This window comes from Pyrus communis, chromosome 14 (genome assembly GCF_963583255.1).
Source record: "Pyrus communis chromosome 14, drPyrComm1.1, whole genome shotgun sequence".
Classification (NCBI taxonomy): domain Eukaryota; kingdom Viridiplantae; phylum Streptophyta; class Magnoliopsida; order Rosales; family Rosaceae; genus Pyrus; species Pyrus communis.
The window spans coordinates 633,427-649,114 of NC_084816.1; the positions used below are offsets into that span (position 1 = coordinate 633,427).

A 15,688-nucleotide genomic window follows, 5' to 3' on the forward strand; every position below is an offset into this window, starting at 1 on the left:
GCCATAAAGAAGCTTTCACTGCCAGAAATTTGGGTTTCACCTCTCCCCCATGGGACATGAATCGTCTATAAATCTCTTCTATCAAATTCACCAATCTTGATCTTTGAAATTTGATCCAACGGTTAAAAACATGAGCTTTTTTAAAAGTTATAATAATTTTAATTATTGAATCAAATTTCAAAAATTCAAATTAATGAATTTAATATATTTAGTAGAAAGAATCCAGGAGAATCCCCTCCCTTCCCATGTGGACTTGTTTTGCTTTTAGACACAAGGGTTTCACCTCTTCCCCATGTGATAAAATGCTTTTACTATTCAGAAATTTCAATGTGCTCATGATGCAGTAAATTTGGTTTCGAGCTGATTTTTACACAATTCTTAAGGCTTTTCACTTATTTTTTTAATTTTATTTTTTGTCATCAATTAAATAAATTAAAAAAAATAAGTTTAAGCAGAGTATGTTAAAAAAAAAAAAAAAAAAAAAGTTGTGTTTATAATTCTCCAATTGGTTTTCTTTCCATTCCAAAAGTGCAATCTCACAAGTCCATCAAGATTGGTACCATGATTATTGTTTTAGAGTGATTTTTCTATACATAAGGTCTAAAAAGAGTGAGGATAAATACTTATAAAGGAATCCAATGATAAAAATTCAAGAACCTTTCGCACACTTCTTTAATTTTATTTTAAGTTATTCTTGCAAAACGAAAAACTTTATTGACATTTTAGAATATTTTAATGTCCTGCATCTCAAGTTCGTAGCAAAAAGGAAAAAAAAAAAAAAGAATTATCATGTACAAACTTAAGATGGCAGGGACATGATAATCCTTTATCCCTCAAAGATATTATGGCTAACACCACCCGAGGAGATGAACATAAAATTCAACAATTTATAACGTATGGACAAAGATTAGTTCAACAATTTATAATGTATGGACAAAGATTAGGTAAAGTTGTATAATTAAAGAGGTGTGCTATCCACACACTCCATTTTACTTTTCGCACACTCCTTGATAATTTCTGTCCATTAATCATTTTCAATTCATCTGATTCGATGGTTAAAAATTAAAAAGGTGTGTAAGAAGTAAAATGAAGAGTGTAGATATCACATTCCTAATTAAATATGCATTTGCATATTACTTTTTCCTGCAAAGTTTAAAGGCAAATAATGTATGGACATAGACTTCTAGTTTAAGGTAGACTAATGGATCACTCTCTCGATCAATATTTAGGTCATGCGCGTGGATCACAAAAACAGGTAGTAAACCATATAACCAGACCACACCAGCACATAGGTGTTAGTTATAAATCACACATTATACTTAAGAGCAATTAGCGAAACTCAAAATCTAATTAAGCAAACAAACAACCCTCTCTCTTTCTATTATTTCAATTTCGTGGAGCTTAGAAAAAGGAAATAGACCAAATAAAGAGGACTCAGATGAAATTTTCAACGTGATCGAATCGAAACAGTAAAATCTTAGAAATAAATTGAGTAAATTATAACAATAGTTCCTTAACTTTAATTAAATTGAAGCAATGATTCTTCAACTAAAACCATTGGTCCACTCATCAAAACATGTAGCTATAATCATTTTTGTCAACTTCGTCAAAATTTTGTCAAAATGAGTTAGCTTGGAAGGATCATTTTTACAAATGGGTTAAAATTGAGGAACCATTTTTCCAATTAGATTAAAGTTGAGAGATCATTGCCTGGTAATGAATTTTTAGCTGAGGAACAATTGTTGCATGTTTTGATGGGTTGATAGACTAATGATAATGAATTTTTAATTGATGAACTGTTGCTTCAATTAAGTTAAAATTGAGGATTACTACCATTTACTCAAATAAAATCACCAAAAGGATCCGACTTTACATGTGGATTTAGCTGGAATGGAGGCGTAGCAACCCATTGCGAGCATTTGATGTTCTTAGAATATGCAACTGTAAATTAGCGGTGTCCGTGAAATTGCATAGAACCCCGATCATTTCTGCCCCTCTTCTCCGAGCGGATAGGAGTTCTGTAACCAAACCCAAATGCCTCCGACCAAATTCTCACCGAAACTCCACCATGAAGCCACAGTGATCAGATCAGCAATCCAGTCCAGACTCCTAGTCCTGACTCTTATCCTCCTATGGCGGACTCTCTTGTCCTCCTACGACACCTCCGCCTCCATCAATCCCGATTGCCTATCTACCATCCCCTCACAAAAAAACGTTCTCTTTCATTCCCTGGGTTTGGCTATCGAGTCCAGCATTGTATGGGACAGTGTCTACTTTGTTCGGATTGCAGAGTGTGGCTACGAGTACGAGCAGATCTACGCTTTCTTCCCCCTTCTTCCTCTTTGCATGTCGTTCTTATCCCGCACAGGTTAGGCTCAGATTATCAGCTTTCAGTAATGCCATTTTGGAATTGTTAGTTCTACGGTTTCAAGCAATACCTAATTTGCAATTTGTGAACTTTAAGCAATACCCAATTGGCGATTTGTGAACTTTGAGCTTTCCCAATTTGAAATTTGTGAAACTTGAGCTTACCAAAATGACATATTTTGAAATTTAAGCTTACCCAATTGGCAATTTGTGAACTTTGAGCTTGCCCAATTGGCAATTTGTGAACTTTGAGCTTACCCAATTGGCAATTTCTGAACTTTAAGCATACCCAATTGGTGATTGTATCAGTTTGTTGAGTTTGAATAAGTGCTTTTTTTGTAATTAGCAGTTGTGCTTTGTGTTTCAGTTTTGGCGCCATTGGTTCCAGTTATTGGGCAAAGAGCTGTGTTGGGATTATCCGGCTATGTCATTAATAACATTGGCTTCGTGTTTGCGGCAGTTTATTTATACAGGTGAGCTAGTTAGGATTTTCATAATTTCAATTCGATTCGGAAAAGCTTTATCCGGACTATAACCATTTGGCATCTTCAATTGTGTTTCATTCCAGCAATAATTAGATCTTGTCTGCCACCTTAATGAGGCCCTTATTCTCTGAAATTGGATTTTATCAATAATTAAAAGGAAAGATTGTAGATATATATCAGAATGAAGTTTTAGAGAATAAGGAGCTATAGTATTATCAACCTGGATCCAATTGGCTGCCCTTGATTGTTTTACATTGACTTTTTGATTGGTTTAACACTTTTGATTACTTAAGTCTTTCCCTTGTCACTTTAACAGGCTTTCAGTTGTCATTTTGAAGGACCAAGAAGCAGCAGTGAGGGCTTCAGTTTTGTTTTGCTTCAATCCAGCTTCCATATTCTATTCATCAATGTAATTTCCCTTTTCTTTTGTTTCTTTCTAGTTGGTACCTATGATACCTATGATATGGCATCAGGCTGATGTTTTCATCTGCTTTATACTGCAGATATTCGGAGACATTGTTCGCCCTTTTTTCAGTTGGAGGATTGTACCATCTAATATCTGGAAAAGATGTCATTGCTGTTCTTTGGTTTGCTCTTTCAGGATTTTCAAGGTCCAATGGAGTGCTTAATGCTGGTTATTTCTGTTTTCAGACTATGCATCAGGCCTATGATGCTGTTTTCTTGAGAAAGCGTCCTTTTGTAGGTTTCAATTTTTTTTCTTTTATTTATGATTTTAAGCTGATACATATGAAAGATTAAGCTTCGGTATCATGATTATCAATAATTTATTTTGCCTACTCAGTTCCATAAAAGTGGACTTTCATTCAGCAAATCATACAACTCCATACCATGTAGATGCAGTTAGAATATTATTATACAATATCAAAGAAAACAGAACATGTCAATTATGTAGCACAACGCAATTTATTGATTTATACTTATCAAGCGGATGACTGCTTAGTAATTTTAATTTCTGTGGCAGTTGGCATTGCAGGCTGTTGTTGGTGGAGCTCTGCGCTGCATATGTATATTTGTTCCTTTTATTGCATTTCAAGCATACGGATACAACAATCTCTGTCTTGGACATCTTCCGTCCGATATGAGGCCCTGGTGCAAAGCAAGAGTCCCTTTGTTGTACAATTATATTCAGAGTCACTATTGGTATGTGATCTTTAATCACCAATGCTTGTTCATCAGATTAACACCTTTTTTTTTTTTTTTTGTGTCTAGCTAAAGGTTCACAATCATTACTGTCAATTGTTGTTGAAGAGCAATGTTACGAAAAGAGTCCTTGTTCTCCTGATTATTGGAAAATCATTAATAAATAGTAATAAAGGATAGTCTATTGTGTATAAGATACAAATTAATATTTGACTTTTTAAGGAATGGTAATTGGATTAGCTCTATATACATCTGTACTGTTTCATCTTGTTATACTTATAGTTATACAGGATAAATATAAAAAATTGGAATAAATAGAAAGATATTCATAGTTGATGGTTTACCTTCATGCCAGGGGAGTAGGTTTCTTGAGATATTTCCAAGTTAAACAGTTGCCAAACTTTCTGCTGGCTTCACCAATATTGTCTCTCGCTCTTTGCTCAATTGTCCATTACGCGAAGTCAAAGCCTGAAAAGTTCTTCTCTTTGGGTTTTCGTGCTCCTCCTGAGGATAAAGATTCTGCTGCTGTGCTCTTTTCTCTAGCAGCATACTCCTCCAGAAGTCAGGGTATTACTTTTAAACAGCCATTGCTTTGTGATTGACATATTATTACTTTCATTGCTTTATGGCTTATTCTGTTGACATATATGAAGCTAGTAAATCAATTGTTTAGCATAAATCAATATGTGCACATGCATCCAATTTTTTTATTATGCATGACCTAATCAGTATTTTTGGAATATTGTTTCTCATCCATTCATGCTGGCTTTCAACACTCTGTAATCAATCGTTTGCAAATGTAACAGAAAATCGCACAAGGAAGCAAGTGAACAAAGATGGTCCTGCTTTACTCCCAGAAGAACATAAGGTATCAGCAAAGCAAGGATACTTGTCTGTTACTGTGCTTCCATGTATTCTACATTTGGGATTTATGGCAGCCACCGCATTTTTTGTCATGCATGTGCAGGTTTAATTTTATTCCCTCCTAAAGTTCTTTATTTTGCCAAAAATATTTAAGCTAGGAGTATTTGAGAAATATAGAATACTAATTTTCAGCTTCATGAAATTATGGTTTTCAGTAATTCTCTTCGACTTGATCAATATAATTTTGTCAATTTTTTGGGTTTATATTTGGATTCTGATGTTAAAACAGAAGAAATTTGATCATCACTGGCATCATGATTTATTTTATCTTTCAGTTGCTTGTTTCCCCTTGTAATTGACAAATTGTTTCAGGGATGAAAAGCTTGATAGATGAAGATTAACCAATCATGTAAAGATTAATCATGCTGAAGTGTTGCATTATGAATAGAACTGACTCACCAATAACTCCGAACTATGCATGTATTTCCAAATTTGTATGCACCAACACTAAAACTTTTCACTTAGTTAGATGACGCGTAAAGTTTTCTTCCAAAGATGGTGTGAAGATGCTGCCTTGCGATCAGAATGGCATAATAGATTAGTGATTACCATCTTGGTTTTTAGCTTGTGCTCTTTACTGTTATTATTATGTTATTTTTCTGGCAAGGTTTGTATTTGGAAAATTGATATCATAACTTTGAATGCTTCATGTTTGACAGGTTGCTACTCGTTTCTTATCCTTCAGCCCTCCACTCTATTGGTTTGCGTCGTATATAATGAAATCTCGTGGTACTGGTAAGAGATGGGGATGTATAGTTTGGGCATACTCTGCTGCGTACATTCTTCTAGGCAGTTTGCTCTTTTCGAACTTCTATCCTTTCACTTGATAGTTTTACAGCAAGGAGTCTCAGCTGAGAGCTTTTCTATCGAAGAGTTTGTGCCTTTCACAGTGTCTCAGATTGAATTTGCATACTGAAGGATATTCTTCTATTGTTTGGGGAGTCCCACGGCTTAGTATTTTAGTTGCTTGCCTCTGTGTATAAGCATCGCGCGACTGTCGGTCCCGAAGAGGCGACAGTTTTGTTCTTTTCCGCATGATATATATATATATATAGTTTTTATAAATGATAAGAATATTATTAAACAAACAAAATTGTCGAAATGGCTATAAAACTTCAAGATATTACATCATGACTAACTTGTTATTCTACAGAGTTACAAAGTACCATATAAATGTAGAATACTGGCCTAACCCTAATAGGCAAAAAAAGGAAACCCTAATACTAACGAGTTAGGTCCAAAATACCCAACATTAAAATAACAAAAATGTTATTCTTATAATTTATTTGTATTCACATGTGTCGGCCTAATAAGCAAGGAAATGAAATCCTAGTACTAATGGGTTAGGCCCAAAATATCAAACATTAAAATAACAAAAATATTACTCTTATTATTTATTTGTAGTCACATGAGTTGGTGAACTCTAGTACATGTGATGGTACAAATGGCTACTCTTAAAATAAAAGGAAAAGTAATGAAAAAAAATTGAAAATTTTAAGTTTTAACCACAAGAACAAAATAAAGGGTAAAGTAAATAGTATCAGGTTTGACTTTTTAGTGTAAAAATGTGGTTTTTCGTTAAAATGAACAGTACCATAAATTTTTCGTTAAAACTCCCTAAAATAAATCTAGATGCTAATATTTTCCAACAAGATTCACCCACATCATTTCAATTTCATCGGATTTAGTTCATGTAGTTTACAAACTGTCTTAATTCTAGAATACACGTACATACGAGTAATATTCAAAACCCTCAATTACAACTAACTTAACTGTTAAATTAAACCATAAACCTCAATTACAAATTGGGTTCATAACATAATTCTTGCTAGATAAATCTGATCAGTTATAGTAGTGGTGACAAAAAAGTATTACAAGGCATGAGGCCGCGTAGATGACAGAGGCAGTACACTTGAACCAGAGGGGAAATGGGATTGTGATGGAAATGAAGAAGGCGATCACCCCAAAGAAGACACCGAAATAATGGAAGAGATGAACTATGATTCGTGGGCATTTGGAGTTCTGAATGAACTTGCTAACCAAGATGCTCGAGAAGGAGAGTGTGATTGCGAGACCGAGAAAGCAAAAGGATAGAGGGAGCTGCTTGGAGTGCAGTTGGATGGGTAAGAGAGCCATTCCAATTGCCGTTGACAAGCAATACGCAAAAATAATTGTTGCCCAATCTAAGTTGGATGGGTCAAGGTCATTATCCAACACGCTACGGAATATCTTGTTGAGTAGTTGCTGTAGAAACGCCTTCATTTTTTTTTTCTGGAACGAAGAGAGGGGGAGATGGGTTTTGTAGTGAAGCAACTTCTTCATTATCCTTTTATAGGATAACATTTTGGACATTTTGATTGAGATATACGTTAAATTACCAAAATATCCACTCTCATATCCTATAAAGAGTTTTACCAAAATGTCCACTCTAGGGCTGGGCAAACGGGTCCTGGACCCGCGGGTAGGGGCGGGTACCCGTTGTTTGGGGCGGGTAAGGGCCGGGTCCAAAATTTCTAAACACAAAACGGGGCGGGGCGGTTCGGGTATACCATATTAACGGGGCGGGGCGGATCTTGAAATAGAAGTGGACGGGCCCCCGGCCCGGCCCGTTTCTAGAATGAATAATAGAAGAAAAATTGTTTCCTCTTCCTAGTCTTCTCGAACTCTCCTCCCGACTCCTCTCATTTCACTCAGACCTCTCTCCTCCTAACTCTCTCCGATCATCCTAGCTCCATACACCACCGCTACCATCATCACTCATACCTCTCTCATCCTGATTTGCTTCTATCTTCCTCCCTCCGTCCGCTGCCATCATCATCAAGCTTCGATCTATTTTCCTGACTCACTCTCTGGAAATCAGTTTCTCTCCCTCTGACAAACTTAAAGGGACGAACAATGAAGTCGAATAACTCGTGTACCCAGCAAGGTAAATATTTTCTTCTGCTTCCTTTCATTTGCTGCGATTTTCACATGGATCTTGCTTGTTTTTTGGTTGTGATTTGATTGAAATGGTCATCTGGGTCTGTTTTTATTTGATTTTTGGAGCTGGGTTTTTGTTCTTTTGGGATTTAGTTTGGTTTCTCTGTTGAAATGTGTTGGGGGTGAGTTGGATTTGCGGTGAGTGAGTTCTCTGGGTTTACATTTTTATGTTCAAAATGAAATTAGGGTTTTCTAGATTTAGGGGTTTTGTTGAGTTCTTAAATTAAGGTGAAATTGTGTGTGTGATGTTCTTGTTTTTGGTGGGGTTTTAGTGGCGGCATTGATGTCGGTGAAGAGAGATATGAAGGATGAGTTGCTTGTGATGGCCGGTTGGGATATAAACTCCGTTGATCCTTGCACTTGGAACATGGTTGGTTGCTCCACTGAGGGCTTTGTAATCGGAGGAAAGGCTCGCAATTTTGGTGGTGTGATGGTGCCGGATTTGAAGGGGGTTGGGAAAAAGGGTTTGGAATGGGATTTGAATGATTTTAAATTGGAGAAACGGAGAAGGGATGTTTTTGTGGAAAACCGAGAGTTGAATAATGAAGCTGCGTCTCTGAATCTTAAACTCGGCGGGCAAACTTATCCCATTATGGAAGAAGTACAAACCGGGAAGAAAACAAAGACAATTGGGAATTTGGGACTACTTCAAACCGTGCAGTTTGTCAGGTGGAGGACTGTAAGACTGATCTTAGCAAATATGCACTGTAAGTACTTGCCTTATTCATTGTACACTTCTGTCTTAGTGAAGCATTCTATCTCAGACTTATTTGAATCCACATATTATGCCATATATAAATTGCAGCTAGTAGTTCTGATCAAACAAAGGATCAGGATGTCGTATCTCATTTGTTGAGGAGCTTAGCCAATCTTATTTGAATTGTATTTTGAACTTCAGATGTATTTGTCTAGATGAGATAATATTCTTGTATCTCCTGTATAGAAAGATCGTACAGCAGCATTATATAGATTAATGTGAATCACAAAGTTTACATGGTATTCGAGCCTCTGACCCTCTTCTAGGATCATTTTTTTCCCAATCTCATGGCTTCTCTTGTATCCCCAATATTTCTAATCTGGTGTTTGTCAACCTTTATGAAACGAATTACCTCCAATGGGAATGTCAGGTGAAAACCCTTCTTGGTTGGCCAAAATTACTAGCAATTTATTGATCTATCTCATCCTTGTCCTGCACCGACTGCTGTCACCAAGTATATATTTTCTGCTGTCAATCATGTTGATCACTGTCATGGCACCCGGAGTTCCCCCAAACACTTCAGATGCATGGTAAAAAATAAGTTGTGCACCCTTAATCTGGTAAGTTAATTAATTAAGGGCAATGATCATATGAACTGTCCCAGTGAAGTGATCAAGGGAACTCCAGGGAACAGCTGACAATCTCTCTCTCACTTTTGTGGTTTCTTGGCAAGGCAATGCAGTTTTGTGCAGATTGCAATCTGTGCAATCTGTGCAGTTTTCTGTGCAGTTTTGTGCAGATTGCAATCTGTGCAGTTTTGCAATATGTGCAGTTTGCAATCTGTGCAGTTTTGTGCAGATTGCAATCTGTGCAGTTTTTGTGCAGATTGCAATCTGCAATCCGTACAAATTTTTTTTTTTTTTCAAACAACCAAAAAAAAAAAGAAAAAAAAAAGGACCCGTGGACCCGGCTCGAACCGGCCCGTTTCAACCGGGCCGGGTAATGTCCGGTTCTTATATTAGAAAATGTAATCCCCGGCCCGGCCCGCCCCGTTCTCTTTGAACCTAGGTCCGGTCCGGTCCCTTCAAAATTGGGCCCGGCCCGGCCCGTGCCCAGCCCTAGTCCACTCTCATATCCACTCCCATATCCTATAAAAAGTTTTACCAAAATGTCCACTCTCATATCCTATAAATAGTTTTACCAAAATGTCCAAATCCTATAAAAAGTTAAATTACCAAAATGTCCAAACTGTTATCCTATAAAAGGATAATGAAGAAGTTGCTTCACTACAAAACCCATCTCCCCTTCTCTTCTTTCCAGAAAAAAAAATGAAGGCGTTTCTGCAGCAACTACTCAATAAGATATTCCGTAGCGTGTTCAGAGTTTCTGGTGAGTCAGTTCTATTCAAACTGTAAAACTTGAGCATGATTAATCTTTACATAATTGGTTAATCTTCATCTATCAAGCTTTTCGTCCCTGAAACAATTTGTCAATTACAAGAGGAAACAAGCAACTGATTCCCTCTAGCTTGATTTTTCCAATGAAAGATAAAATAAATCATGATACCAGTGATGATCGAATCTCTTTTGTTTTAACATCAGAATCCAAATATAAACCCGAAAAATTGGCAAAATTATATTGATCAAGTCAGAGAATTACTGACAACCATAATTTCATGGAGCTGAAATTTAGTATTCTATATTTCTCAAATCTCCTAGCTTAAATTTTCTTGGCAAGATAAAGAACTTTAAAAGGGAATAAAATCAAACCTGCACATGCATGACAAAAAATGAGGTGGCTGCCATAAATCCCAAATGTAGAATACATGGAAGCACAGTAAGAGACAAGTATCATTGCTTTGCTAATACTTTATGTTCTTCTGAGAGTAAGGCAGGACCATCTTTGTTCACTTGCTTCCTTGTGCTATTTTCTGTTACATTTGCAAACGATTGATTACACGCTGTTGAAAGCCAGCATGAATGGAAGAGAAGCAATATTCCAAAAATACTGATTAGGTCATGCATAATAAAACAATTGGATGCATGTGCACATATTGATTTATGCTAAACGATTGATTTACTTGCTTCACATATGTCAACAGAATAAGCTATAAAGCAATGACAGTAATAATATGTCAAATCACAAAGCAATGGCTGTTTAAAAGTAAAACCCTGACTTCTGGAGGAGTATTCTGCTAGGGAAAATAGCACAGCAGCAGAATCTTTATCCTCAGGAGGAGCACCGAAACCCAAAGACAAGAAATTTTCAGGATTTGACTTCGCGTAATGGACGATTGAGCAAAGTGCCAGAGACAATATTGGCGACGCCAGCAGAAAGTTTGGCAACTGTTTAACTTGGAAGTATCTCAAGAAACCTACTCCCCTGGCATGAACGTAAACCACCAACTATGAATATATCTCTATTTTATTCCAATTTTTTTACATTTATCGTTTATTTGCACGGTATAACTATAACTAGATGAAACAGTACAGATGTATATAGAGCTAGCCCAATTACCATTTCTTGCAAAATCAAATACTAATTTGCATTTATACATAATAGACTATCCTTTCTTACTATTTAGCGATGCTTTTCCAATAATCCGCAGGACAAGGACTTTTTTTGTAACACTGCTCTATAACAATTGACAGTAATGATTGTGAACGTTTAGCTAAACCTGAAAAAAAGGTATTAGTCTGATGAACAAGCATTGGTGGTTAAAGATCACATACCAATAGTGACTTTGAATATAATTGTACAACAATGGTACCCTTGCACTGCACCAGGGCCTCATATCGGATGGAAGATGTCCAAGACAGAGATTGTTGTATCCATATGCTTGAAATGCAATAAAAGGAACAAATATACATATACAGCGCAGAGCTCCACCAACAACAGCCTGCAATACCAACTGCCACAGAAATGAAAATAACTAAGCGATCATCTTTTTGATAAGTATAAACCAACAAATTGCTTTGTGCTACATAATTGACATGTTCTGTTTTCCTTTGATGCTGTACAAGAATATTCTAACCACGTCTACATGGTATGGAGTGGTATGGTTTGCTGAATGAAAGTCTACTTTCGTGGAACCGAGTAGGCAAAATAAATTATTGATAATCAGGATACTGAAGCTTAATCTTTCATATGTATCAACTTAAAATCATATGTAAAATAAAAAATTGAAACCTACAAAAGATGCTTTCTCAAGAAAACAGCATCATAGGCCTGATGCATAGTCTGAAAACAGAAATAACCAGCATTAAGCCCTCCATTGGACCTTGAAAATCCCAAAAGAGCAAACCAAAGAACAGCAATGACATCTTTTCCAGATATTAGATGGTACAATCCTCCAACTGAAAAAAGGGAACAAAGTCTCTGAATATCTGCAGTATAAAGCAGATGAAAACCTCAGCCTGATGCAATATCATAGGTACCAACAAGAAAGAAACAAAAGAAAAGGGAAAATTACATTGATGAATAGAATATAGAAGCTGGATTGAAGCAAAACAAAATCGAAGCCCTCACTGCTGCTTCTTGGTCCTTCAAGATGACAACTGAAAGCCTGTTCAAGTGACAAGGGAAAGACAAGTAATCAAAAGTTTTAAACCAATCGAAAAGTCAAAGTAAAATAATCAAGGGCAGCCAATTGGATCCAGGTTGATATTTATAGCTCCCCATTCTCGAAACTTCATTCTGATATGTATCTACATTCTTTCCTTTTAATTATTGACAAAATCCAATTTCAGAGAATAAGGGCCTCATTAAGGTGGCAGACAAGCTCTAATTATTGCCGGAAAGAAACACACTTGAAGATGCCAAATAGTTATAGTCCGGATAAACCTTTTCCGAATCGAATTGAAATTATGAAAATCCTAACTAGCTCACCTGTATAAATAAAATGCCGCAAACACGAAGCCAATGTTATTAATCACATAGCCGGATAATCCCAACACAGCTCTTTGCCCAATAACTGGAACCAATGGCGCCAAAACTGAAACACAAAGCACAACTCCTAACTATAAAAAAGCACTTATATAAACTCAACAAACTGATAAAACACCAATTGGATATGCTTAAAGTTCAGAAATTGCCAATTGGGTAAGCTCAAAGTTCACAAATTGCCAATTGGGTAAGCTTAAAGTTCACAAATTGTCATTTGGGTAAGCTCAAATTTCACAAATTGCCAATTGGGTAAGCTCAAAGTTCACAAATTGCCAATTGGGTATTGCTTAAAGTTCACAACTTGCCAATTGGCTATTGCTTGAAACCGTAGAAACTAATATACTTCCAAAATGGTATTACTGAAAGCTGATAATCTAGGCCTAACCTTGTGCGGGATAAGAACGACAGTAAACTCCCAAAGAGCATCTCTATTCCCATCAAGCTCTTTCCCAGGCTCCCACCATCACTTGAGCTACTGCACCACTGCTTGTAGAGTTCCCTATAATAATTAACATAAAACCAAGTAAAATAAACATATATTACTAGATAAAGAGCTGTTAAATTCTAAAAAACTAATTACCATAAAAAATAGGTTAAAATTCTGGAGTAAATTTGTTATAATACCGCTGGATATAGGGGCAGTAGTGCGGCTTCTAGCCTCAGTCTTGTTTTCATAATCCCGGAACATCTTCGCGTCTGGAGAGTTTGATGGCAAATTCAAAAGATCTGAATCCACCACCAACGTTGAAAATGATCAAACTAGTGTTATATATATAATCATGTACATTTCTAGAAAAATTAAACTAACTAGTATATATACTTCAGTTCGTATATATCTACTTACCAACACATCTTGATATGTTGATAGGTACATGGCAGGAACTGGGAAGGTTTAAGGCAAGAGTGGCATTGATCTTGAGGCCGAGTTTTGGATCATCGCGGTCCTTAATTAGGACACAGAGGCATTTCTTGCTCTTCTGTACCACTACTTTAATCCCACTGCAACAGTCTATGGTTGGACTTTTGGCATCACCGCCGACGTACGGAAGGCGGGGGGCAAGCCCTACTAGTTGGTCTGCACATTCTGCCTTATCTTGGTCTATGTTGCAGCTGCCAAAACCAACTAGGAATATCAACAACAAGGTGCATGAGAGTGCCTGCACACTCACATTCTTTGAGTTACTCATTGTAGTGCAGAAAGAACGGAGAGATCGGCGAGGGGAGAGAGAGAGAGAGAGAGAAGAAATGGGGTGCTATTTGTAGGTTTTGTGCTTTTTCTTGGCTGCCCTTTTGGTTTTTATGCAATTTGAGAAGTAGTTGGGTGGTGGAGTGGCAGTAATTGTTATTTATGCAAGCATCTGGTATAAAGTGATCTCATTGGAGGCTTCACAAGTGAATTATGTGAAGGACATGTTTTGTCCTGAAATGGCTATCACTTGTCACATAGTGCAATAAAATAACGCATCTAAAACTAGAAGAAATAATGGACTCATCTCCAGCACTAGTGCCCTACCATTTATCCAAACCGTTTGGTACGTGGGACGGGACGGAACAGAGTGAGACAAGGCGTTCCGTCCCATGTTTGGTGCGCCTAAAACGGGTGGAACGAGCTGTTCCACGGGACGAGTTTTGGGTGAATTTTCGTTCCACTTCACCCCCCTGGAACGACTCGTTCCACATCCGTGGAACACAAAATTATAACCTCTCCGTCTCCTTCTTCTTCCTCCTTGTTTCCATCCGAGGGCATCTTTGCTCCCGCACTGTTCCGTTCCGTCCTGTCCCGTCCCGTCCCGTTCCGTTCCGTCCTGTCCCGTCCCGTCCCGTCCCGTTCCGTTCCGTCCCGTCCCGTCTGCATACCAAACGATACCTAAATGAACTGAAATACTGTCGTTGCAACAAAACCACCCCACCCTCCAAAAATAATCTGGAGAAAAGTGACACTGGTGTGGTAACTTTTGTATCTCTTGATTATACGTAAAATCTACGGTGATTGTATGTATTCAATTAATTAGTAAGACTTTCGAAGCAACGATACACCGATGTGGTAATTTCTGAAACTCTTTATCGTACATAGAATGTAAATATTACAATGATTGTATATATCAAAATTGTTGAGTTAGCAAATTACCACAGTAAAGAGACACCGATATGATAACTTATATGTAACTCTTATATATCCATACATTACGTAGGATGTGAATTATGGTGATTGTATGTTTCATAATCGTTGAATTAGTACATGCTACTTAAAAGTAAAATATGGTAATCCTTTTTCTTTTTTAATTTTTCTTCCATTTGTGTTCTATGTTTTAGACAGATCTGGAACCACACAAGAGAAAGTTGGGATCTTTCAGTTGGCTGGAGGATGAGTTGCAGTATCAATCTCAAAACCAGAAGGCGAAAACACAAAATTATTAAATATTTCTCTAATTTGTTTCACTCAAAATCATTTTTTACGTATTTAGTTTTGGAATCGAAACTCGTGATAATTAATTTGGAGTAAAATCCTGGACCCGTGACCATTTTCATCCATCCGTGATTAGATAGTACTTAACTAAGCTTATGCCCGGCCCCAAACAAAATCTTTCATTCATATTATAATTATATGAGTAAAAGAATTAGGAAATAAGAAGACAACTTACTTTATATTTCTAATATTGTTTGGAGGCAGACAATTCTGCCTTCACAATGATGCTGGTGAAGAAGGAAGCCATAAAGAAGCTTTCACTGCCAGAAATTTGGGTTTCACCTCTCCCCCATGGGACATGGATTGTCTCTAGATCTCTTCTATCAAATTCACTAATCTTGATCTTTGAAATTTGATCAAACGGTTAAAAATATGAGCTCTTTTAAAAGTTATATTAATTTTAGTTATTAGATCAAATTTCAAAAGTCCGAATTAATGAATTTGATAGATTTAGTAGAAAGAATCCAGAAAGGATCCCCTCCCTTCCCATGTGGACTTGTTTTGCTTTTAGACACAAGGGTTTCACCTCTTCCCCATGTGATAAAATGCTTTTACTATTCAGAAATTTCAATGTGCTCATGATGCAGTAAATTTGGTTTCGAGCTGATTTTTACACAATTCTTAAGGCTTTTCACTTATTTTTTTTATTTTATTTTTTATCAT

General features: G+C 36.8%; 1 protein-coding gene and 1 pseudogene across 3 annotated transcripts; one reads left to right on the forward strand and one right to left on the reverse strand.

Annotated features, from left to right (window-relative positions):
* Positions 1-1,870: 1,870 nt before the first annotated feature.
* Positions 1,871-5,968, forward strand: LOC137716041 (uncharacterized). Of its 3 annotated transcripts, none has more exons than XM_068455432.1 (8): positions 1,871-2,368; positions 2,735-2,840; positions 3,169-3,261; positions 3,356-3,551; positions 3,835-4,013; positions 4,369-4,580; positions 4,820-4,980; positions 5,597-5,968. In XM_068455432.1, the coding sequence occupies exons 1-8, from the start codon at positions 2,035-2,037 to the stop codon at positions 5,762-5,764; spliced, it is 1,449 nt and encodes a 482-aa protein (XP_068311533.1). In that variant the 5' UTR covers positions 1,871-2,034; the 3' UTR covers positions 5,765-5,968. The 3 variants fall into 3 exon arrangements, with proteins under 3 accessions (XP_068311533.1, XP_068311536.1, XP_068311534.1); XM_068455435.1 differs by having other exon boundaries at positions 4,820-4,881; XM_068455433.1 differs by having other exon boundaries at positions 3,847-4,013.
* A 5,377-nt stretch (positions 5,969-11,345) lies between these two features.
* LOC137715552 (uncharacterized) lies at positions 11,346-13,745 on the reverse strand (annotated as a pseudogene).
* Between the last annotated feature and the right edge of the window lie 1,943 nt (positions 13,746-15,688).